The 24,540-nt window shown below is 55.0% G+C and overlaps 1 protein-coding gene and 1 long non-coding RNA gene across 2 annotated transcripts; one reads left to right on the top strand and one right to left on the bottom strand.

Annotated features, from left to right (window-relative positions):
• Nucleotides 1-2,660: 2,660 nt before the first annotated feature.
• OAS3 (2'-5'-oligoadenylate synthetase 3) lies at nt 2,661-23,735 on the bottom strand. The gene is given in 17 exon segments (XM_042909641.1): nt 2,661-5,924; nt 6,100-6,247; nt 7,010-7,248; nt 7,554-7,604; nt 7,606-7,730; nt 8,781-9,066; nt 10,386-10,559; nt 11,286-11,430; nt 11,838-12,088; nt 12,905-13,080; nt 13,416-13,698; nt 14,800-15,144; nt 15,567-15,720; nt 17,011-17,249; nt 18,558-18,733; nt 20,333-20,615; nt 23,533-23,735. Coding segments are annotated over 17 exon segments (3,264 nt in total). The 5' UTR covers nt 23,710-23,735; the 3' UTR covers nt 2,661-5,912.
• LOC122203073 lies at nt 13,587-21,958 on the top strand. Its single transcript, XR_006195066.1, has 3 exons — nt 13,587-13,671; nt 21,328-21,480; nt 21,597-21,958. It is a non-coding gene; the product is annotated as an uncharacterized LOC122203073 (long non-coding RNA).
• Nucleotides 23,736-24,540: the final 805 nt, after the last annotated feature.

Genomic DNA, 24,540 nt, shown 5'->3' with positions numbered 1-24,540 from the left:
TCCTAGTATAGGTTAAAAGTTTAATTCAGTCTTGGTTTGCTGTCACGGGGTGGGGGGGGGGGGGCAAGTGACTCCATCTGGGGCTTGGGTTTTCCTTTTTAACACCTTTGTCTCCATGGCCTGGGAAGTCAGAGTCAACGAGGGCAGCAAGGAGAAAGAGACCCAGAGAGGGGATTTATTTGCTCAGGGACACACAGCAAGGCAAGGGCTGAGCCAGAGTCAGGTTTTAGTTCTACCACTGGGCACATTCCAGAGTGTTCAGCAGGCATATGCATGTGGATACCTGTAGGTCCTCAGCAGGTATGTCCCCGGCCGAGCAAGGATGGGACACCGGCCCAGGAGTGCAGAGGCCAGGGGGAAGACAGACGCACAACTCCATCCAGAGCTGTGCAAAATGAAAACCCCAGAGGGCTCCCACTGGCTGCCTCTGTCTAGCAATAATAACTCATACAGAAGGCAAAAAAAAAAAAAAAAAAAAGTCCCTGAGATGGGGAAAGAACGGGGCCCTTCTCTGCTGTGATGATTAGCTTCGTAGGTCAACCTGGCTGGGCCATGGTACACAGATACTCGGTCAAACGTTATTCTAGATCTTTCTGTGAAGGCTTTTTTTTTTTTTTTTTTTTTTAAGATGAGATTAACATTTCAATTAGTAGACTCTCAATAAAGCAGAATACTCTTCCTAGCACGGGTGGGCCTCATCCAATCAGTTGAAGGTCTTAATAGGAAAAAGGGCCGACCTTTCCTTAGGAAGAAAGAATACCACCAGCAGATGGCCTTCAGACTCAAGCTCCAATATCAGCTTTTTTTTTCCGGGTCTCCAGCCTCTCAGCTTACCCTACAGACTTTGGACCTGCTAGCCTCCACAAATAGCATGAGCCAATTCCCTACTTGGATCTATCTATCCTATGGGTTCTGTTTCTCTGGAGAATCTTAACTACTGCACCTGCCCAATAAGGGTCTTTCCTCGTCCTTATGACTGTTCCTACCACATCTAGAGGTAGGCTGGCCAGGGGTCAGAAGGCTCCTTCTCTAGATGAGAACACGAGGGCTCAGTGCGAAGGTTCACACAGCTCGTAGTTTGTCTGGATCGGTTCTACCTCCGAATGACCTGATTCCAAAGTCCCTGCTTTAGGATTGTTTTTAAAACATTGCATTTTGCAATAACTCGGAACACTTTGCATTTGCAATAACTCGGAGAAAATGTGAGAGATGAGGACAAAGGAACTCATTGCATTTGCAATAACTCAGAGAAAATGTGCGAGATGAGGACAAATGAATCCCCATACCCTTCCCCCAGAGTATTTTACCACATTGGTTCTTTATTCTCTGCATGGGCATCCCACCGTATAATTAGTACGGTATTGCCATTTGAGGTCATGTTGAAGACATTAGTCTCCTTTACTCCTTTTTTTTTTTTTTTAAATAGACTTTACATTTTAAAGCAGAATTAAGCAGAAAGCCCAGAGATTTCCCAGATACCCCCTGCCCTCCCATGCACAGCCTCCTCCATTAGCAACATTCCCCTCCCCCACCCCTGCCTCCAAGACTGTAGCATTTGTTGGAACTGATGATCCTACGTTGACATGACCTAATCATCCAGACCCCTTTCCTCTTAAATACTCCAATATGTATCCTCTAAGAACACGGATGTCTTGTTACATAAACACAAAGCAATAACGTGATTTAGAATTTTCACATTGATATAATGCTATCATTTCTTATAGCACATATAATGAATAGATTCTTATATTCAGATTTTTAAATTTTTTTTTAACGTTTATTTATTTTGAAAGACAGAGCATGAGCGGGGGAGGGGCAGAGAGAGAGGGAGACACAGAATCCAAAGCAGGCTCCAGGCTCCGAGCTGTCAGCACAGAGCCCGATGCGGGGCTCGAACCCATGAACCGTGAGATCCTGACCTGAGCCAAAGTTGGACACTTAACCAACTGAGCCACCCAGACGTCCCTGAATTATACACTTTAAAAGTTATAATTCATGGCATGTGAATTATATATCATATTTTTAACTTAAAAAAGTTAAGTTAAATTGAAAATATAGCCCGCCCCCCCCCCCCCCCACTTTCTTTGGACTCCTACATTGGATGGGGCCCATTTCTTGACTGGGTCCTCATTTTCCTCTGCCTCCAGGAGATGGAACCCCTTTGTGTGTTACCCAGGAGGCCCTCTGGCTCTTGGTTTAGCTTTTAATTGCTGACTGATCACATTTAGCTTTTTGTTATTTTCGTCCCCTTAGGCTGTGGTTTCCTAGTAAGTTTGTTTGTTTTTTTTTCATGTTTATTTCTGAAAGCATGCCAGTGGGGGAGGGTCAGAGAGAGAGGGGCACAGAGGATCAGAAGCGGGCTCATTGCGACAGCCACAGCCGATTGCCCCATGCAGGGCTGGAACTCAGGAACCTGTGAGGTCATGACCTGAGCTGAAGTCAGATGCTTAACTGACACTAGTAAGTTCTAATGTTGGTTGGGGCTAATCCCCCCTCCGAGCTCTTTTTTTCTGCATTTTCCAAGCTTTCCTTGCACACATGTGTGTCCATAGAACTTTAGTATCAATTCGTCTCTTCCAGAGAAAAGTGCACGTGGACATTTTTGTGGTTATCCTTGTTGCATCCACACGACTCCTGAAACAGAATGCGACGGGCACCAGTGACAGTCACCACAAGGTTTATTGCAACGAGAGGCAAGGCTGACCGATCGGGACCAACACTTTTGATCAGAGTGCGGCCTTGAACAGCCGGGGTACAGAGTTTTTATAGCCGACCACATCGTTTTATCATCACCTGGGAACAGAACAAGGAAATAGTTCCCAGATGAGGTGGAAACAGTTCCCGGATGGGGTGATTATTCTAGACTTTCTGCCGTTAAGTCCAGTTGATCTCCTTGACCCTGCCTCCGATGCTCTTTTCTTTGAACTTTTGTTTCCTTAATTGGTGAGGCCTAATTTACAAGAGTAAAGCAAGGCTGCTATCTCTTAACCTTCAGGTCAAAACAAAGCTGTTGTTTCTCAAGCTATAGGTTAGCCCTACACCACAATTTAACCCTTACATCCTTAGGGTCACTGCATGTAAGAAATCAACTTAAAATCGCCACCTATTAAGGGTGTGGCTAGATCAGGAAGCCCTCAAACGGGACAGTGGGGCTATGATGCCAATACCAGAGTGGCCGTTGTCAAGGACGCAGGAGCCAGAATAGAATAAATCCGTGCCCCGCCCCTCAGGTCAGCCCGGACCAGGTGACAGGTCCTTCTCACCTCCAACCTACTGGAGCTACCCCATTTCTCACCATCTCACAATTATCCTAATTCAAGAGCCATTTTGGGGGGTGTGGGGTGCATAGAGTCCGCGTCATGACGATGGGAGTTATCGAGTTGAGACCCTGCTGCTGGTCCCACCTGGGCCAAGAACCACCAGCTTGCAACGCCCAGGCCAGGTCCCCACCTGCTGCTGGACACGTGGTGGGACGGGTCTCTGCTGCCCACCGGTGTCAGCTCTGAGCTCCTGGAGCCTCACCAACGCAAAAGGTGTACCTTGGGGTCCTGCGAACCCCGGCCCCAGCTTCACAGTCAGTGAAGTGAGTTTAAGAAGGCTTTATTAACACCACGTGCCCTCAGTAGCAGTCCCAGCTGCCAGAGCGAGTGGCACAGGGATGGGAGGCACCCACGCGGCCCCGGAATCCGGGGGCTCTGCCCCCGAGCCTCGGCCGCTGTGGCCCCAGGGGGAGCAGAGGGCCTCCTCTCTGGCACTTTCTAAGAATGGCACGGACAGGGGAAGGCTCTTCCCCACCCCCGGTCTGCATCCCCGCCAGGGTGTATGTCCCCCCGGTTCCTATGTCGAAACCCCAATCCCGATGGGATGGTATGAGAAGGTGGGGGTCTGTGGGAGGTGGTGAGGTCTCGAGGGGGAGCCCTCACGAATGGGATCAGTGCCCTTGTTAGAAGAGTCTGGAGAGCTGGCCGGCTCTCTGCCATGTGAGGACACAAGAGGTTTGCAGCCTGGAAGGGGCTCTTCCCAGAACCCGACGGTGCTGACTTCCAGCCTCCAGAGCTGCCGGAAATACATTGCCGTTGTTGATGAGCCACCGGTCTGCGGTGCTTCGTTACAGCAGCCCGAACGGACTCAGCGCCTGACCGGCAGTACCCAGCAGCGGGCCACGGAGAGCCAGGCCATCTGAGACACTCGGGGTGGGGGTGGGGGGGGCAGGGAGGGGATGCATGGTGGCTCCTTCCCCTCTGTCTCCTCCTGGTCCTCCCTCTGGGAGGACCTCACCACCCCCTCAGCCGCCCAACAGACATTCGCAGTTCACAGCGCATCTGCTGGGGATGCCGTCCCGGACGCCGGCTGTCAGCGCTGGGCATCCCTCCTTCCCTGCGCTGCACGGAGTGGGAGGTGAACCATTCGCTTCCGATGGCCCTGTCGCCAGACTTCTGGCCGTAATTTCGACTGTGCTCCAGGAGGGAGACAGAAGGCATCTTCCTGCAGAGCTGGTGGCTGGCAAGTCCCGAGCGACCCTTGTGACTGCTGGAGCCCACATCCCGGGTCCGGCCCCAGCTAGGTGGGTGTGAGGCAGTGGCCTGGTGACAGGCAGGGGCAGCTTCCTGACCTCTGATTCGGCCACGGGGGTCTAACCTTGAGACCACCAGTCCCACCACGGTCCTTGCCTTCCGCTCCTCCCGACTGTCCAGGGACTTTGGATGGAATCCCTTCCTGCTAACGATTCCTGGACTACTTCCTGTTTTCTGTGCTGAGCCTTGACTAAGAGGGACACAGCTGTTGGCCTGGAGGGCAGGAGCCCCGCCTGCAAACCACACAGTGGATTTGCCCTGGAGGGCGGAGGGAAGCAGGCTGAGCACTGTTGTTTGGGCACCGGCTCGCTCTGGGGATGGAGAATCCCACCGGCGATGTTCCAGCACATCAGGAGAGAAGACAGGAACCCAGAAAAAAATTCAAGAAGGCAAACAGGCCGTGGTCTCAAGATGTGCAAAGGAGGTAGAAAACAAGGCTCCAGCGAAAAGGCATTCAGTCAGGGGGTCCCATGAGAGGGACTGCATGGTACACACGTCCCCACACCTTCTGTCTGTGGCAGACAAGACCGGCCCATCCGGGAAGGCTCTTCCTGCCGGTGGCCGAGCTCAGAGAGCTGCTCAATAACACCGTTAGCCTGTGAGCCCATATTCCTGCCTTGGGGCCAGACATCGCTAATCAATCACAGCACTCGTGCCAGCACGTTCCCCTACCGCATCCATGGCAGACATCACTAGTTGATTACATCAGTCTTCCCAGATATGCATCCATTCTTTAGAATCCTCCAGAACCCAGGACTCCAGGCGGCCACTGCCAATGGCCTGTGGTTGACAAATGGCACGAAGACTGCCATCTCTGCGAAAGTCTCTGGGCTGGGGAAGGAGGAGAGGCCACTGGGCAGACAGGGATGGGCTTCAGCGGAAGATGTGAACCGGTGCGGACGGGCAGAGAAGGCAGGAAGGAGGAGGACATTCTCGGCAGGGGCGGGACGCAGTGTGGTACGCGACAATGGCTGTCTGAGAGTGGAGTCATGGCAGCGACAGGCCGCTGCCAGCCCACCGAGTCTGGTGCGCGGCCTCAGGGGGCAGGGGAGCAGGGGAGCCTTGTGGTGGCCAGTGCCCGTCTGACGCAAGGGGGTATTTAATAAAACTCAGCTGGGCTGGGTACGCAGAGCAGGAGGAGGGCAGAGCGTGGGAAGGCAGGGATAGGAGTCGGGAGGCTGGACAGAGGAGGAGTGGATTCACTGAATCGAGGTCTCTCTGTCTCTCACAAGCACACACACACACACACACACGCACACGCACATCTGGTAGGTGACCCGAAGTCTCTCCACGCCAACGGCTGGTGTCCATCCCTCCATCTGGTACAAATTCCGGCCTTCACACGGCAGCCTGGCGGAAGGTGACAGGAGAAGTTGGTTTGTCCTAACCTTCCTGGAGAAGCAGAGACCAAGGGACAGCCGGGACGTGGAGGCACGGGGGCCCCTTTGGCAGGAGTCAGCCCCCTCCCCTGAGCACACTGTCCCCAGGGAAGGGTGCGCCCTGCTGCGCCATACAGCTCTCTTACCTTCGCTGGCCATGGCTGGATGGGGGTGCCGTCCCTGCCCACGCAGCACAGGGCAGACATGCAGGCCACGGCTTCCTCGGCCAGCAGGTCCCAGCGGGCGTTGTGGCCCAGGTTGCCCGTCGGGTCAGCTGGATCCAGGATGATGGGCCTGCAATTCCCATCAGGGTCAGTCCGATCCCTGGCAACATCTGGGTGCCCTTCTGTGGGACTGGTTGGACTAGTCTCCATCACCCAACACTCTGCACAGACCACTTCTCCCTTCTGTGCCCCGGGCAGACATTACTAATCAATCACTACGTTCGTTTGGGCCACTCTTACCCCTTCAGCATGTAGCGGGCATTGTTAAGTAATCTCGGGACTCGTTCTACCACTCTCCCTTCCTACATCTGTGGTAGATGTCACCACGTCAGAGTCTTTTTCAACACATTGTTCTAAGTTGCCATCACCCACTGACTGGAGATGCATCGTGAGTTTGCGCAAGAGTCTCTGTTATCTTTGCACCATTTCAGAGGGAGGCAAAATCCCAAAGAAGCAGACCTGCTCCTGTTACCCGGTGGGTTCCCAGGTAGGGTTGGCGCATTTAACAAATATAAACAGAGGATGCCCAGTGAAATTTGAGCTCTGGAAAACCGTCAGTATGTCCCAAGGACCGCGTGGGGGCACACACATACTAAAAAGCCACTCATTCTTTTTCTGAAATTCAAACTTGACTTGCAGTCTTACATTTCACCTGGCAACCAGGGGACCAGGAAACGGAGTGCCTGTCCCTCAGGTGCTAAGGCTGTCCCTGTTAGAAAGGAGCTCCGTTCCAGGAAGAGGAGTTTGCTGTCCCTGCTCTGTGCCCTGCGGAAGCGGGAAGGGCGAGGGACCCCGGATCTGAGACACTGCAACGCTGAGGGTGGGCCAGAACCTGGGCTTCTGAAGCTGCTGGCTCAGGAAGTCCCTGACAGTCTTGTCCCGGTTGTCGTAGTTGACGGTCCAGTAGACACAGAGCTCACGGTACCGGCTGACCAGCTCCAGGACGGTGCGGAAGCCTTGCGCCATGTTGAACTGGGGGTCCCGGCCGCCCTGCTCCCAGGCATGCACCGTCAGGAGCTCTAGCCCGTGCTGGGGGGGCAGGGAGCCTTTCCCCTTGGGCATCTTGTTGCACTGGGGAATAAAGGGAAAGTGTGGGTTCACACTGGCAATGAAGAGGCACAGGAGGGACCCTTCCAGAGCTGGCAAGACCACCCCAAACCTTTACTGGGCACTTTCATGTGTCAGATGCCCGGCCATGCACCATGCCCTCAAATGCTGCGATGTGGCGACACCAGCCGCAGGTCACCGATGAGCAAACCAAGGTCCCACAGCTACGAAATCTCTCTCCGGCCGCTCGGCCAACCCAGGGTCGCGCCCCGCCTCCTCCCAGGACAGCGCTCAGGGGCCCGGGCGGGGGGCGTGTCCTCGGGCCGAACCTGCCGGTACCAGTGCTTGACCAGTCGGATCAGACTCTTCAGCTTGGTGGGGGCGAGAGACGATGAAGTCCCTCTGCAGCTCCGTGAAACAGGTGGAGTACTCGCCCGCGTTGTTGTAGCTGTGGATGAGGTCGACGTAGACTTGAGACGTGGGCCTCCTGCCGGAGCTCAGCTGGCCTGGAGACAGGGAGGAGGCCACCGTCGGCTCGTTTCCCAGAACCCCCCTGGGGCCAACGGAGACAGGCCTTCCAGGATCTCCTACTCGGGCACCTCCCTCACCGCCGGTGGTCTGGACCCACGGTGGCGGCGGGGAGGGGGCACAGGGGATCTTAGACGGAACACGGACGTGGCGTGACCCAGCCTTAAATCCCCGGTGAGAATCTCGCGGCCCTTCCTGCCCCCTTTCAGCCCCTCCGGTTGGCTGTCAGCAAGAAGTCTCAGCTGGGAGCTGACACATGTTTAGCGGCTCCTGGACACTTGTTCAGCCCTCTCTAACAAAGGCAGAGCCTCAGTCTTAGAGCCTCCTGTAAGGAACAGGACCGTATCACTCTCTGGCTTCACCGCCCTTAAAGGCATTCCTTGACATTCAAGCGTTCCTACTTTCCGAACTCAGGAACTGTGTAGATTCAGACACATTTCTGGATGAGTCCCTCCCTTGTGGCTTGTTTCCCAAACCTCAGGAGCCAAGTACATTCCAATACATGGGACGTCCTCGCTCTGCGAACTTTCCAGTGCAAGCTCAGAACTGAATAGATAGAGAGGATTTGTGTTTGTTTTGTGCAGGGATGTACCCTTGGTGCCACGGAGAATGCTGGACACGTACTCGGTGCATGTGTTGAACGAACGGGTCCTCCGGGTCCGTGGAAGGTGGAGAAGGTAGCACACAGATCCTCGAAGCTGGGAGTGCACGGAGACACTCGAATACAGTGTCAGGGGAAGACACTGCGGCTCAAGGCAGGGAATTCCCTTGCTCAAGGTCATCTGTCATGCTGAGACTGGGGCCCAGCCCAGGGCCACTGTTAGATCGCATAGAACTGTTGTGTGAATTAGAAAAACGTGTCCTTTTCTCCAGACACCTTGCAGGAAAGTGGCGAGAAACACCCATGTGTACAATGCCTGCCCTGTGAACATGTGTGGTCTGGTTGTGCAGTGCACAACCTCGACTGCTGTCCCTGGCAGCCCTGCCTCTGCTTTCCCCCTTCTCGGGAGTATGCTTGGGTACCTCACCTAAGGCGTTAAAGGCTGGCAGCACGTCAAAGTCCACGCTCTGATCCAGCATCGTCTGGGACATCAGAGAGAAGCTCAAAACGCGGGGATTCTCCCACTTGGGGATCTCGAACTTCACCTCGAACTGCATCTCCTGCTGACATGCCTCCAGCTGGGCTCGGATCTCTGAGATGATCTCAGCCCGCTTGTTCCCTTGTTCGGTGAACTGGCTGAAGCAGCTGAGGAACACCACTATATCAGCATCTGAGCGGCCTCGCAGAGCTGTGCCTTTGGCTAAAGAGCCACCCTGGGGAGGACACGGAGGCGGCTTGACCCTTGCAGGACTGCATGACGTCCTCCTGCTGGAGCCTGTGGGTCAGGAACTTGCTGTGTGACCTTGGGCAAGTCACCTAACCTCTCTGTCTTACCTCTTTAATATGCGGTTAAGACGTAGTATGGTTGCAAGAAAAAGAAATGTGCGAGATGTTAAGTTTAAACCCTTCAACAAATGCAAACGTTCTCATTCCACCAAGTTTGGGGGCTGGGAGGGATTTGAGAGATTTATTTATTTTTTTGACCTGTGGTTCTCAAGCCTGCTTGTACCAGGAGAGCTTTAAAAACTGACTGATGTACGTATGGCTCCTATGCCCCTGTGACTGTGATTTAATTGGCCTGGGAGGGGGACAGGGGATCAGTCTAATTTTTAAAAGTCACCTCGTGATTCTAAGTGAAGCCACGGTTGACAACCGGTGAGCCAGGTTATCATCTTTAAGTGTTATGGACAAAGAAGGTAAGGATCAGAGAAGGGAAGGTATTTGCCTGGGGCCACACAGCAAATCATCAGGCCTGGGACTTTTCATTGGCTGATTCTATGCTGATAATCTTCCAGAGCTAACCTGGGTCTCACTCGTGACTTCAGTTGTGGACCGAGGTTGTATCTGGTGCAGTGGATAATGTGACTTTTTATACACCCCCAGCATCCCTTCTACTTCGATGACCAGCACCCTGGTTTTCTTTGGGGGAATCGCTCCTCCCCCACAATTCGGGTCCACGTGGGACTGACTCAATAAGATGAACCAGGCTTGGCCAGTCAGAGCATGGTGTCTCCCTAGCCCCAGTGATGAGTTTGGGGAGGGGTATATAACCCGAGTCAGGACAATAAGGCTCAATTCCAAGACTTATTTGAATTTTGAGAAAAAAGAATGCCCCTTTCTGGAAGCTTAGAGATGCTAAGAACCATCACATGGAAAGGGCTTGTCCGAAACAAGACAGCCGAGCCAAGAGCTGGGATGAAAAGCTGAGTCCTGATGACCCCGCATGGGCTCCTGGATCTAGCTGTACCTGATGGTAGATCTACTCCAGGGCTTTCCATTTACATCAGCCAATATACTCCTTTCGTTCCTCCTTTTGAGTTGGCTGTCACAAGCGACCAGAAGAGATTTGTTGGACACCTCTGAGCCCTCCTGCCGCCACCCACCTACAACAACTGCGTTCTGGTTTCCCTTCTGTGTTTGGCCTTGTGCTGATTGTTGTAAGGACCACAGAGGTGGGTCAGGCCTGGCCCTGGCCTGGGAGAGATCCCCAGCCTGCAGGGCCCTCCTTGCCCAGGGCCCTCTGGGGACTTACCTTGACCACCTTGAGCACTTTGATGGGAGAATTCCGGAAGCAGTTTTCCCTCAGGAATGAGCAGATGGCATTGACGGCCTTGTTCACCTGAGCCAAGAACTGGCGGCTGGGCTGGAGAAATTCACTGATGAACTTGTCAAGGTCCCCAGCTGGTGTTTGGTAAAGGAGAGCAGCCTACAGAAAGAACCCAGGTACGCCGGCTCGAGCCAGGATTTCCTAGGAGCGCGCAGGCCCTGCCTCTTGCCAGTCTATGAGGATGAGACTCCCGCTACCTCCCACAGCCCTTTTCTTTCTCAGCTGGTTGGCAGGTCTGTGTGGGAGCATCAGAAGGACCCGAGTTCACGTTCTGGTTCCACCGCCAACACGCAGCCTTGGTTTCGCCATCTTTAAATGGGGGCAATAACAAGGCCCGTGCCTCACTGGATTGTCGTGAGTTTTAAGCCCTGGTTATGAGATCCGGCTGACAAAAGCAAGGGCAATAAACTCATATCCCTTCGGGGGCTGGCTATCGCCCTAAGCGGGGGTCCCCTAGAAGCAGAGCCTGCGATGGGGGTTCTCGTGTGTGGATTAACGGGGGGCAGTGCTTGCAGGAAAAGGGGAGTGGGGGAAGCAGGAGAAGGAGCTAAGCAAGGCTCCAGCTCGAGAAAGCTTTCTCTCGATCCCACGGGGAACTCTGGACTCGGACTTGCATCACTGAGCCGGTCTCGCCTTAAAAACGAGGGTGGGCTTTTTGTCCCCCGTGTCACTGAAGCGCTGGCTGGGACAGAACAGCAGGTGTCTCAGCTGTAAGCCGGCAGAAACACACACTCCTGGCAGCTGGGGAATGCGCGCACCGGCAGGGAAAGGGGGTCTGGAAGGGGGCACCAACGGCATCCGCCGCCCCAGGGGCTCCCCTCTTACCATCACATCCCAGGGCTGCACAGACGTCCCCTGTCTATTCCTAAAGCAGGCCTGTGTCTCCAGAGCTGCTGCTTCCTGGGCCAACAGCTCCCAGCTGCCCTGGCCCACATTCCAGGTGGGGTCAGCAGGATCCAGGAGCAGGGGCCTGGGGGGCAGAGTGGATGGGCAGGCGGGTGGGGAAGGTGGGAATCAGTGAAGAGCAGGGGGCTGGGAGGGACCGGGAAAGGGTGTGGGGGCTGGGGAGAAGGAGAAGAGTGTCAGCACCTTAGGGCTGGCCCAGTCTGTCCCAAGCACAGTAGGGTTCCCACCTGGCTGCCTCAGTCAGGGATTGGGTGAGCCCTTCATTTCAGAAATGATATTTTATTGTGTTAATGAACCTGGCTCTGGCTTCTTTGGGGGCTCCCTGTGTCCGTGCTTCTTCAGCAAAGAGTCCAGAGCGAGGAGGGGGGTTGAGGCACCCAGATCCCAGCCTGGATCCCTCCTGGGTGCAGTGACTCCAGGGTGACTGTGGGGGGAGGAGAAAGGATGATGCAGTGCATCGTGGGTCCGCACCTGGGTTTCTGAAGCTGGCCAAGAAGGTATGTTCTGATAGCTGGGTCCTCAAAGCTGTAGTTGACCGTCCAGTAGACACAAAGCTGCTGGTGCTGCTGGACGAGCCCTAGGACCGTCTTGAGGCCTTCGGCCGTGTTGAAAGACTCGTTCCCGCAGCCCTGCTCCCAGGCGAAGATGGTCAGGAGCTCCAGGGCATAGACTGGGGGCAGGGAGGCACAGGCTGGCTGCTGTCCTCTGTTCCGAGCTGCGACCTAGGTCACCCAAGGCCAGGCAAAGAATGAGTGGAGTTGAGCACCCAAGGTGTGCCAAGCATGGCCCTAGGTACTCGGAGAGGGAGGGGAATATAAAAAAATAAAGCCCTTTTCATTTTGCAGGACAAAATGAAACCCTTCTTATTTCACAGGTGGACACACAGAGGTCTGGGAACGGGCGTGGGTAGTGACTTGTCCAAGGTCACACAGCGAGGCTAAGAATCTCAGACTTGGGTCTTTGCCCAGAGTCTCTCCATCAAGGGTGTACCGGACAGTTGTACAGGAATGGGGGCTGCGATATATTCAGCTTGCTATCCCAACATCTGGCACGATCGTGACGTTAGTGGCAGCGGGTGCTCAGTATGTTTGCTGAATGAGTACACGAATGCGAGTGCATTCAGATGAGTGTTTTTGGTGAAGGAGCTCTGGAGGAAGCTCGGGGTTTATTTAGTACGCCTTGCACACAAGACAGTGATGGTGGCACAGCATAAGCTAGGGCTTGGGGGTGGGCAAGAACAGGGAATCCATTAGCAGCGTGGGGAGTGGAGGGAAACAGATGAGCTAGAGGTGGATGGTGAACCCCAACTACAAGACACGGGCATTCGGAGCTTGACGGACAAAGAGACTTTCTTTCAGCCAGGGACTTCCGGTCTGTACCGGAAATGGAGGATGGAGGAGGTGGACCTTCTACTTGGGATGGCCAATAAGAAGTGAAGGAAGGGAGAGGACTGCCTGGGGGTGGCGCTGATTGGCTGAGGCAGTTGCCATGACAGCAGCTACTTCCTGGGAGGAGGGAAGCGGGTATGGAGGCCTCACCTGGTAATACCAGTGCTTCACGAGCAGGATCAGGTTCTTCAGCTTGGGTGGGCGAGTGTTCACGAAGCTCCTCCTCAGCTCTGCGAAGCAGGCCACGTGCTCGCCCCCCTGGCAGCCGCTGTCGAGGAGGCTGGAGTAGATCTGGGGCTCAGGTCTGGCGCCCGCACAGAGCTGCCCTGCGAAATGTGAAGTACTCTGAGTGCCTAGCTCTGACGCAGACAGCAGCATGTCCCCGCCGAGCCACTCCCCAGCCTTTATTAATATTTTAACGTTAATTACATAGCATAGCACCGCAACCCATAATACACGGTCTACGACACGGAATAGCAATCAGAACTTTTTTTTTTTTTTTTTTTTTTTAAGCACCAAATACGTGCTGGGTGCTTTTCAGTAATTTTCGCTCATCCACCCAGTAACTCCGCAAGGTGGGTGATCTCGACCCCAGGCAAGCTGTGTAGCCTAGCGGGCGAGGGAATTGGTCTCCAAGGCACAGGCTGGAGGCAGCCCTCACCCGCGGCATCAAAGACGGGCAGCAGGCTCACGTCCATCCAGCTTCCTGGGGCCCGGGACACCAGCTGGAACTGTAAAGCCTCGCGCACGGTCTGCTCAGGAAAACGCAGGCTCAGGCCGGGGACTGGGTCTTGCCACCAGGATTCCAACTGTGCCCGCATCTCATCAAGGATCTCCAGGCGGCGGGCCCTTTGGTCCCCGTAGTCCTCGAAGCAGTTGAGGAAGATGACGAGTTCGGCATCACCGTAGCCCCTCAGGTCTGTGCCCCGGCCAAATGAGCCCCCCTGCAGAGGATGGGCCATCTGAGACCCGTGACTGTCCCTGAGCTCAGGAGTCCGACTATGACCCCACCCGCTGTACCCCCACTGCAGTCCCAACACTACCCTGTCGCTGGTGTCGGGTCTGGGGACACCGTGACAGAGGCGGGCTGCACAAGCCCCGTGACCTCTGACTCTTAGAAGCCTGGCAGAGTCAGATTATGTCCGCCTGCACCTGCCTTCTGACCCTCGGGGCCTGTGCGAAGTCAGACCAACATGTAGCAACAGAAAACGGGGGGTGCGGTGAAGGGGGCAGGGATTAATGATTTTAGCCGAACATCCGCAGCACCTATTGACTGCCCATCTGGACCACACATGGCACGTTGAGGTCCCGGGGCCAAATGGGCCCTGTGGATGTGCTCTGCTGGCCTGCTTCCATCCATCCATCCGTTTATTGGGCACTCACATGTGGCAAGGTATGGGAGTACATAAAAGTTACCTGTTCTCCTGGAACTTACATTCTAGCAGGGGGAGAGGAGGGAGGGACAGTCAGCAAACAACAGCTCCCAGAAGCGCTAAGGGCTGTGTGCAGGCAAATAAAGCAGTAAGGGGACAGGGTGGGGCTGTGGAAGGGAGGTTGCAGTTGTGAACTGAGCAATCAGGCCTCCGTAAGACTCTAGAGGGCTGGGACCCTAGACTTAAAGGAGAGTGGGGGAAGCCAAGTGGATGGGGCGGGGGGGGTGGGTGGTGAGGGATTCCAGAAAGAGAAACCAGCCAGTGCAGACTCTGGCCGGTGAGTTCAAGAAGCAGCCAGGCGGCCAGTGTGGAGTAAGTGAAGTTCCGAGAAAGACCAGGGCCAGATTCTATGGGCCTCGAAGCCACTGTGCTCTGTGAACCCGGGGAGGGTTTTGAGCAGAGAGGAGACGTGCTCTGTTAGTGGTTTAAAAAACTTTCATTAAAAAAGATCCCCCCAAAAAGCTGGTACTTAGATACATACCTCCGGCCAGCAAACTACCCCTCCACGGATGCCCACTTGCCCTGCCCGCCCTCAGCCGCGCTGTGGCTCCTCCCCCTCCTCGCTGTGGTGCCCCAGGAGGGTCCCATCGGTGTCCCCACCCACCGACTTACCTTGCTGACTATGGACGCCCTGTAGAAACGCTTCTCGCAGAGGCAACGCAAGATGACATCGATGGCCTTGCTGACCTGCTTCTGGAACTGGGGGTTCGGTTTCAGGTGGTCCTGGATGAAGCGGTCCAGGTCCTTGGTGCTGATGCGAGACAGATCCAAGGCCGTCCCCAGAGTACAGGGGATGGTGCTGGCTGTCCCTGAGGGGCCGGGAGCTGGGCGTGAAGGCTGCCTGCTCCCTGCACTTGGGTCCACAGCATTGAGACTGCTACTCTCCTGCGGGGTCCTCTGGGCAGAGTCTCGCTGGATGGGGTGATCCAAACCTGAGCACCCAGGACGTGGAAGGCCCTGGAAGTTTGTTGAAGGAGCTGTCTTACAAGCGAAGAGGCTTCTCCCTCCCTTCTCTCGCCAGCCCCCTCCCATTGTATGGTCAGGGTGACTGAGACTCAGAGAGAGAAAGCGAGAGGGTCACCGCTAGCCCCTAAGGCACCTTCGTGCAGATTAGATAGAGGCGCCCTTCCAGACGGGATAAATTACAAAAAGGTCCCTGGTGCCGGGCGGACACAGCGCGGTAAGCAGACGATAACAGCGTCACCGGAAAGGTTCCTCCAAGCAGGCTCAGCTTGGTGATCAGGTTGTGTTACATGCCTGCAGCCCCCACTTTTCAAGCCTGTCCCACACCCCAGGGCCCCAGCACACAGCAGATGCTCAGGAAACACCGAGTACACGAATTGCGTGCGTAACAAGGATCCTGGGAGCCCCTCACTCACAGGCCCCTCCCAGGGCTGCACAGCGCCCCCCGCCGCCTGCAGAAAACACGGGTGCTCATAGCAAGACTCTGCCTCTCGGGCCAGGAGATCCCAGTGCCACGCTGCTCCGTTCCCCACGTCCCACGTGGGGTCAGCCGGGTCCAGGATCACGGGCCTGCAAATCCAGAGGGACAAGAAGGTTCTGGTTAGCGAGATGGTCAGGATCAGGGGCTCTGAGGTCAAGCAGGCCTGGCTCCAATTCCAGCTCTTCTCCTTTCCAGCTGTGTGACCTAGGGCGGATGACTTACCTTCTCTGAGCCTCAGTTACCTTGTAGGGGGGCTGCCGTGGAGATTACGTCAGAGTCATGAGCCTCCACTCCGCACATTAGAATCATCAGACAGGAGCATCCACCCCCGGGGACTCAGAGTTACCCCCGCGACCAAGCAGTTTCATTCCCATGTGTCTAACGGTGCGGGCACCCCGAAATGCGCGTGCAAGGCTGTTTAGAACAGCCTCATGGTAACAGCCCCGGAGTGGAAACCACCAAACCGTCCATGAGGAACAGGACGGAAAGCATATTGTGATAAATTCACACAATGCAAGTACTCTGCTCGGCAACAGAACGCAGTAAGCAACAGTAAGAACGCCCCACGGTTGGTGGTCTTTTCACAGATGGGTTCACTTTATAGAACGGCATCAAAATGTGCCCTTGGTACCTGTATGCTACGTGTCGCATAAAGTGTTCACGTGTAAAATATGTTCACGCAAAAATCTTTTTTTTTTAAAGGTTTACTTATTTTTTTTTTTTTTTTATTTTTTTTTTTCAACGTTTTTTAATTTATTTTTGGGACAGAGAGAGACAGAGCATGAACGGGGGAGGGGCAGAGAGAGAGAGAGACACAGAACCGGAAACAGGCTCCAGGCTCCGAGCCGTCAGCCCAGAGCCTGACGCGGGGCTCGAACTCACGGACCGCGAGATCGTGACCTGGCTGAAGTCGGACGCTTAACCGACTGCGCCACCCAGGCGCCCCAAGTTTACTTATTTTTGAGAGAGAGAGAGGGAGGGCGGAGGGGTGGGGGGGGGGGGAGCGCTAGCAGGGGGAGGGGCAGAGAGAGAGGGGGAGACACAGAATCCCAAGCAGGCTCCAGGCTCCGAGCTGTCCGCACAGAGCCCGCGACATGGGTTTCCAGCTCACAAACGGAGAGATCATGACCTGAGCCGAAGGTGTCGCTTAACGGACTGAGCCACCCAGGTGCCCCTAGAAAAATCTTTTTAAAAACGCCCCCTAGTGACTGTCATTTCCCTCTGGGGCTGAATCCACTGAATTAGCAAGCGCACAGCGCGTGGCTTTGGCCCCCACGCAGGCCTCCGGGAGAGGAGACCTGTTGGATCATTGATCATTGTTAACTATCTCCTGCGGCCCAAGCCCAGGAGAGTGGGGACAGGGGGGTGATGGGAGGTACCTGGGTCTCTTGAGCTGGTACCGCAAGAACCACCTGACCGCAGGGTCCTCGAAGCCGTAGTTGAGGGTCCAGAAAACACACAGGTGCTGATACTGGCCGATCAGGCCCAGGACGGTGCGGAGGCCTTGGGCCAGGCTGAAGGTCTCCTTCCCACAGCCCTGCTCCCAGGCGAAGATGGTCAGCAGCTCCAGGGCATAAGCTGGAGGCAGCTCCTCCCTCCTCACCTCCCCCTGGCACACCTGTAAGAGGGGAAGGGCAGGGGAAAGAGAGCGGCTCCCTGGAGAACTTCGCCGGAGCTCTCAGTCTGGGGGGTGCAGAGCCCGCCCACCGGGACGCAGGCGAAGCCTGAGACGAGATGCCGAGATGCCGTGTTCCAGGAACAACCTGCCGCGTCTCAGCTGCCCTCGCTCCTGGGGCTTCGGCCAAGCCTCGGGCGTATGCGATGCGAGCCTCTGGGATTGGGGAGCAGTCAGAGAGAGGCCGGCGGGTGGGCAGTCCGAGGCTGCTGCTCATCCTCCAAATGAGCGAATGGCAGAACTTTCCAGGGCCACACAGCGAGTCGTTGGCCGAACGAGATCCGGAATCCAGGATCTCCTCCCCCCAGACTTGCTTTATGATGAGTGGTCCACCAGAAAGACCAAGCCGTGTGCCCAAAGATCTTGGGGGGGGGAGGGGGCCTGTTCCCTCATCTCCAGGCACAGGCTGGGCACCCCTTCTTCAATACACAACAGTCTGTCGACAGACATGAATGTTTCGGGGGTGGGGGTCATTCCTGAGGCTGAGGCGGGAAGCGTACAAACCCCGCGTTACTTCATACCATAGATAAAATATTCCAGAGAGTTCAAAGCCCTGAACCCACATGAAAAGAAAACTTTAGAACCTTCAGGAAGGAAATATGGGAGAAGAATTTTAGAAAGTCAGGATAGGGGCGTCTGGGTGGCTCAGTCGGTGAAGCGCCCGACTTCGGCCCAGGTCACGATCTCGCGGTTCGTGAGTTCGAGCCCCGCGTCAGGGGCTCGGGGCTGACAGCTCGGAGCCCGGAGCCTGCTTCGGATTCTGGGTCTCCCTCTCTCTCTGCCCCTCCCCCGCTCACGCTCTGTCTCTGTCTCTCTCAAAAATAAATAAACATTAAAAAAAATTAAAAAAAAAAAAAGTCAGGATAGGCAAAGCCTACTTACACAAGACGCACCAAGTACAAATCACACACGAAAAAGATGAACACACCTGATTACATTAAAATCCCGACATTTTCCGTGACAAAAGACCTAAGAACAAAACGGAAGTCCCAGCCTCGTCCTGGGAGAACAGATTGCATTATGTTAACTCAGTAAGAATTAGCACCCAGAATATGTAAAGAGCTCCAACAAGCCAACAAGGAGAAAACAGCTAGCCCAGAAGAAAATAATAAACCAATGATATGAACAGGCATATCTCCCCAAAGAGAAACACGAGTGGCCACGAAACATAAGAAAATATTCTCGCCATCGCGAAATCGCAAATTCCAACAGTCCTATGCCTGGGGCGAGGACCCTCCGAAGCCACCTTACCTGGCGGAACCAGTGCTTCACCAGCAGGATCAGGTTCTTCAGCTTGGCCGGGCGAACGTTCACGAAGTTCCTCCGCAGCTCCGCGAAGCAGGCCGCGTGCTCGCCCCCCTGGCAGCCGCTGTCGAGGAGGCTGGAGTAGATCTGGGGCTTGGGTTTGACATCGGAACTGAGCTGTCCTGTGGGAGTGAAGCGCTGTGCGTCAGGAAGGGTTCCGAGGCACAGGATGGAGAGCCGGGGTCGGGGGGAGGAGGGTAGTTTGGTGGAGGCGGGTATCCACGAGCATGGGGGCTGGAGGATGAGGAAGAGAGCCTGGAGCTTCTCAGGGGGCAGGGAGGAAAGCTCTAGACCCGAAGGAAGAGCCCCTTCCTTCCAAATGGCCAGGCAGCCCCCAGGCCCGGCTGCATTCCAAGCCGGCTACATAGGAAGGATGCTTCCAGCTGAATCAGGAGTACCTAGAACCTGGTAGTTCTTCCCTCCCTGAGGTTCCCTCAGGCAGTACAAAAATGCCACTGCACATACCTTTAATTGGTGCCAGAGGGGAAAGGCACGGTGCTGGGGAAACTGTAAGGCAAAGGATTCTGAGCCCTTGGCAATGATTGTTAATATTTTTTTAGTGCTCGCGACACTAACGTTTCACACCGAGTGCTGCGTCTCCCCACCAAAACCCCATCGGGCAACTTGCCTTCACTTCATCTTACAGCTGCGGACACTGAGGCACAGAGAAATTCAGGGCTCTGCCCCCGGTCACAGAGCTGGCAAGTGACGGACACAGGACTGGAAGTTAAAGCTGGCTGCCTTTGCGGCGTGGGCCTTTCCCGCCACCGCTTCCTGTGGGCCTGGCCTGGGAAAAGGAAACGCGCTCCATAATTTCCCAGGTTCCCCCGACATCGCTTACTTGCTGTGCGGCTTTGGGTGAGTTACCGTCCATCTCTGTGCCTCAGTGCCCCTCTTAGGAAAAGGGAAGACAAGACAGTACAGACCTCATAGGTTTGTTCTGAGGAATTAATGAGATGAAATAGGTCAAGTGCTTGTTGGAGTCGAGCATTGAGTAAGCAGTAGCCGTTATGATTAATATACGTGTACCGAGCGTGGGAGAGTGTGGCTGTCCGTCAGGACGTTGTAACCTGGATAAGTTCAAGAGAGCTGTCTCCCAGGACATCATGGTTAATAAGAAGAACACTGATAATGGGAAATAGTAGTAATAATAATAATAATAATAATAATAATAGAAAGAAGGACAGCAAGCACTCATACAGCCCCATCATGTGTCAAGTTCATCACAGGTATTCACGCACACGGTCTTTCCAAACACTCTGCAAGATGGATTGCTACGGTCCCATTATTATTAACCTCATTTTACAGATGTGGGCACAGGGGCACATTATATATACTATATTATAAATCAAGCATGGATATACTATCAAGGGGAGCGCAAAAATCATATTAATGCTTTTCAGATGAAATACAAGATTTTGCAGAATGCTGGCCTTGTCCCCAAGCCCCCTGAGGCCAGGTGGCTGTGCCTTCCCCCTGGGGTATTTCTGGAAGGGCCGAGCAGCACTGTTCTCGGCAGTGGCTGAAGGAACGTCTCCCCGGGTGATCCAGGAGGAACCGGGCTTTCTTGGCCCACACTCAATGCGTGTAGTCAGGAAACGAGAGCCCAGAGAGGGATGCTCAGGCCACACAGCAGGCTGGTGGCAGGGTTAGGACTGGAAGTCCGGTCCTACTCCTAAGGATCTTGCCCCCGACCCTGGAATGGGTCAGGCACCCCTCACCCAGAGCGTCGAAGGCGGGCACCAGGCTGACATCCATCCAGTTTTCGAGGTCCGTGGATGCCAGTCGGAACCGTAGGACCCTGGCCGCGTCCTGCTCGGGAAACTCAAAGCTCAGACCGGCGATGGGTTTCTGCCACCAGGATTCTAGCAGGACCCGCATCTCGTTGAGGATCTCTGCACGGCGAACGCCCTGGTCCTCGTAGCTCTTGAAGCAGTTGAGGAAGAGGACAAGTTCGGAATCACAGCCACCCCTCAGAGCTGTGCCCCGGCCAGAGGAGCCTCCCTGTGAAGCAAAAAACAATTCAGAATTCTGCACTCTTCGATTCTGGTGACCGAGTGGGCTGGTAGGCAACCTGAGCGAACCACGCGGGCTGTGGGGGGAGACGGTGGCCACACAGCCCCTGGCATTTGAAGCCATGCAGAAATGCAGGCCGAGGAAAGCCAGGCCTGAGTTTTCAAGAAAGGCATGTTTTATTTGTAAATCCATATATCAATAAGTGTTGGCCACTAACTTCAAAAAGGTTTTGTTAATTTATAATTTAAAAAAAAAAAGTTTTTTTAGGGGCGCCTAGGTGGTTCAGTAGGTTAACTGTCCGCCTTCAGCTCAGGTCATGATCTCACGGTTTGTGGGTTCAAGCCCCGCATCAGGCTCTCCGCTGTCAGCACAGAACCTGCTTCGGATCCCCCGTCTCCCTCTCTCTCTGCCCCTCCGCCCCTCTCTTTCCCTCTCAAACATAAACACACATTGAACAAAAGCTTTAATTAAAAATGCTGGTGAAACAAATTCTGCTTTGCAGAACACATGTTCTCGGCTTTTGCCTGGGATCAGTTCAAAACCATGATATGACTTGCTGAAAGTCCGGGACCTTTCTGACGGGTGTTTCTTTCTGCAAAGCCGTCAGCGAAGGACCTGCGAAGGAAACTCCCATGGTAAGAGTCTCTACCCTGTGCCTGGAGCTCTGTCAAATGTCTGACACCTGTAATCTCACTTCCAGGCAGTCCCTGTGATGTGGTTACACGCGGTTACATGAGCCTCGGGGCTGTGAAGTGAGTTAACACGGCCTGGAAAAGCCAAGAACCAGATTAGCCTTCCAGAGGGCATCTCCCCCACCGAGCTGGGATGGCGAATTATCCCAATGGCATCCCAGGTTTTTTTTTTTTTTTTACTGCCAGCTCCTCACATGGGGGGGGGTGCCAACAAAGGGGGAACAGGGCAGAGCACGGAGGAATATTGTAAACCGAGCATTTCCTGCCTGTTTTGCAGTTGATCATCTCATGGAAGCTCCCTAACAAGCCTGAGAGGAAGGTACTGTTACCGCTCCCACTTTACAAACGAGGAGATGAGGAAACGAAAGTCCAGAGAGGTTGCTCACCGACACCTGACTCAGAGAAGGCACCGTACTGGAACCTGGGAGGTCAGCTCAGAAGACTGGGCTCCAAGCCTCCATTCTTCCTGCACCCCTCCCCATCGATGAATTCCCTTAAAAATACTTATTTTATTGTGCACGTTTCTAAACCTACACAAAAGAAGAGCGGGGTTTTTAAGGAAGTCTGTTGCCACATGTGCTCCATGTATGTTTTTATTTTAGACAATTTTTTGATGTTTACTTATTTTTGAGAGAGAGAGAGAAAGAGCATGAGCAGGGGAGGGGCAGAGAGAGAGAGGAAGACACAGGATCCAAAGCAGGCTCCAGGCTCTGAGCCGTCAGCACGGAGCCCGATGTGGGACTTGAACCCACAAACTGTGAGATCATGACCTGAGACACTTAACCAGAGCCACCCAGGCGCCCCATCTCCTTCTGGGATTTGTAAAGAAATTTCAGCCTTTGGCCACGCCACCGGGAGACGTTTTTGGTGGTCACAGCTGGGGCAGGAGAGCCCCTTCCTGTTGGCCCTGGGCAGGGGTGGAGACGGGAGAGGGCGGTCCTTCTGACAGGACTACAGAGGTCAGCCACCCCTTCTTTGCGTTCTGGTCCAACTAGAAGCCCCAGGCTCATCTTGCACATTATTCCAGCCCTGGAATTGGCCGTTCTCCAAGGAGTCTTTTCCGCAGGGAGCAGCATCGGAAGACTGGAAAGGTAGCTCATGGCCCTATACCCACCTTATCACTGCCTCTTCAAAGCTTTGAATGATCCGAAGCCATAAGCTAAAGTCAACCACAAGAACTGTCCCAGGCTTTCCAAGAAAGCTGAGGATTGCCAGAGCTTTAGAGACTCTTAAACTATTGCTCCAAAGAAATTCGTCCTTTCCACCTCAAAGGCAGAAATCTGCCTCCACGTTTCCCAGGCTGCAAGCCTCTCCTTCTTTCCCACCTCCCAAGCTAAGACTCAGCCCCAGGAAACCACCAGCTGCTCTGGGGCCGTCCCTTGCCCTGTGTCTCCATCCCTTCCCTGAGAAGCTCCAAGTCCCCTCTACCCCAGCCAAGTTCCTTCGTCGCAGCCCTAGAGCCCCTGAGTTTGTGCTGAGGACACAGAAGCTGATGCCTGTCCCCTGCCTGAGCCTGTGGGCATCCTGAGGTCACAGCAGCAGGAAGGCATTTAAGTGACAAAACGTGGCCTGGGGCAGTGGCTCACCCACCCCCAGTCCCAGTTTCCCCAGTCGTAAAACAGGGGTAATAATCCCTACCTCGTTGAATGTGAGGATTCAGCGGGATGACTCATTTAATGAGACAAAGTTCATTGTTATTGGGCGGTTTCGCAGTAAATTAGGCTCCGTGGCTATTGGAGAAATACTAGGGTTTCTGCATCTTTAGGGTCAGGCATAGTGTGAGGACTGGAGTCCGTTTGGACTGGGTAAACGACTGAGTGAGTGGGCGAGTGAACGAATGAATGACTGAATGGAGGCAGCCTGTAAGAGCACAGATGCAAGAATCAGACGACCTGGCCTTGAATCTTGCCGGGCCTCTTACAAGCTTTGGACACATCATTTCGTCGCTCCGTGCCTCAGTTTCCCATGCGCCGGGTGGGGTTAATAGTACCCACTTGGCCGGGCTGTGGCGTGCAGTGTATTTTCAGGGCGCTTAGATCAGCGCTGGCGCACCGCAAGCGTGCCTCCAAAGTGTCAAAGAAACGAATGGAAAGAGCTGATACAAACCGTCCGGGGCCACATGGCCCGCGGCAATGGGTTGTTCCCGTTTACAGGTGAGCTCTCCCCCCTGCCCCTGCCCCTGCCCCTGCCCCTGCCCCCTGCGCGGCGCCTACCTTGGCGGTTTTCAGCACCCTCCAAGGCTGGGCAGCGGCGCGGCCCCCGCGCTCCCGCAGGAAGGCTCCCAGGGCGCCCAGGGCGCGCCGCGCAGCCGCCACGAATTCGGCGGACGGCTGCAGTCTGCGGGCCACCAGGTTGTCCAGCGCGGCGGCGGGGGTGCGGTACACGTCCATGTCCACGGCCGGCTGCCTTCCCGCGCCGTCCGCGCGCGCTCCCCGCTGCCCGCGGCGCCCCGACCCGGGCTCTGCGCGGGGCGGGAGGGCAGGGGGTGGGGCTGCCGCCCCAGCCTCCCCGCCGCCGCCGCGCCCCGCGGCCCTGCTCCCCAGCCTCGCAAGCGTTCCTCCCCTCTCCCGTTTTCGGTTTCGGTTTCGTTTCTCTCCAGCAGCTCTGGGCTCTCGCACCCATTTCCGGGTTCCCTTCCCAGCCGAGTTTCGTTTTTTCGGCCTCCCGGCTCCCAGCACTGGGTCCGCCTTCCCTGCCCCCCCCCCCCCCCCAGCTCCGATGCACTGAACACACCTGAACAAAAAGCCTCGGCAGCAGCGGGTCCACAGAGCACCGTCGCGTACCCTGGAAGCATTGAAGAAACGTGCAGGATTTACACGCGAGGACACGGTCACGCCTGGTGGCCTGGAGGAGGTTCACCGAGAGAGCACCCCGCTAGCTCTCTGCCTGAAGGGGGCGTTCTGAACACCGCTAGTAATGGAGGACCCTTTGCACAACGCTTGTCCCTCGCGGCTTTACACGTCCACCCATCGCGTTCCATCCTCCCGACAGCCAGGCGCTATTATTACCACACCCGTTTGATGGACGGAGTTAAGGTACAGAGAATCTAGGCACCTCGGCCAAGGTCACATACGTAGCTGGAAAATTGTCAGACTGGATTCGAACCCAGCACACGCTGTCAGTACTGCGCTGTGTTCTTACAGGAGCGCCTGTTCTTACAGGAGTATAAAAATAATTTACACGTTTAATGCAATTCCAAAATGTTTAGAATCCCAATTTTT

This window comes from Panthera leo, chromosome D3 (genome assembly GCF_018350215.1).
Source record: "Panthera leo isolate Ple1 chromosome D3, P.leo_Ple1_pat1.1, whole genome shotgun sequence".
Classification (NCBI taxonomy): Eukaryota; Metazoa; Chordata; class Mammalia; order Carnivora; family Felidae; genus Panthera; species Panthera leo.
This window is presented reverse-complemented; position numbering and strand designations above follow the sequence as displayed.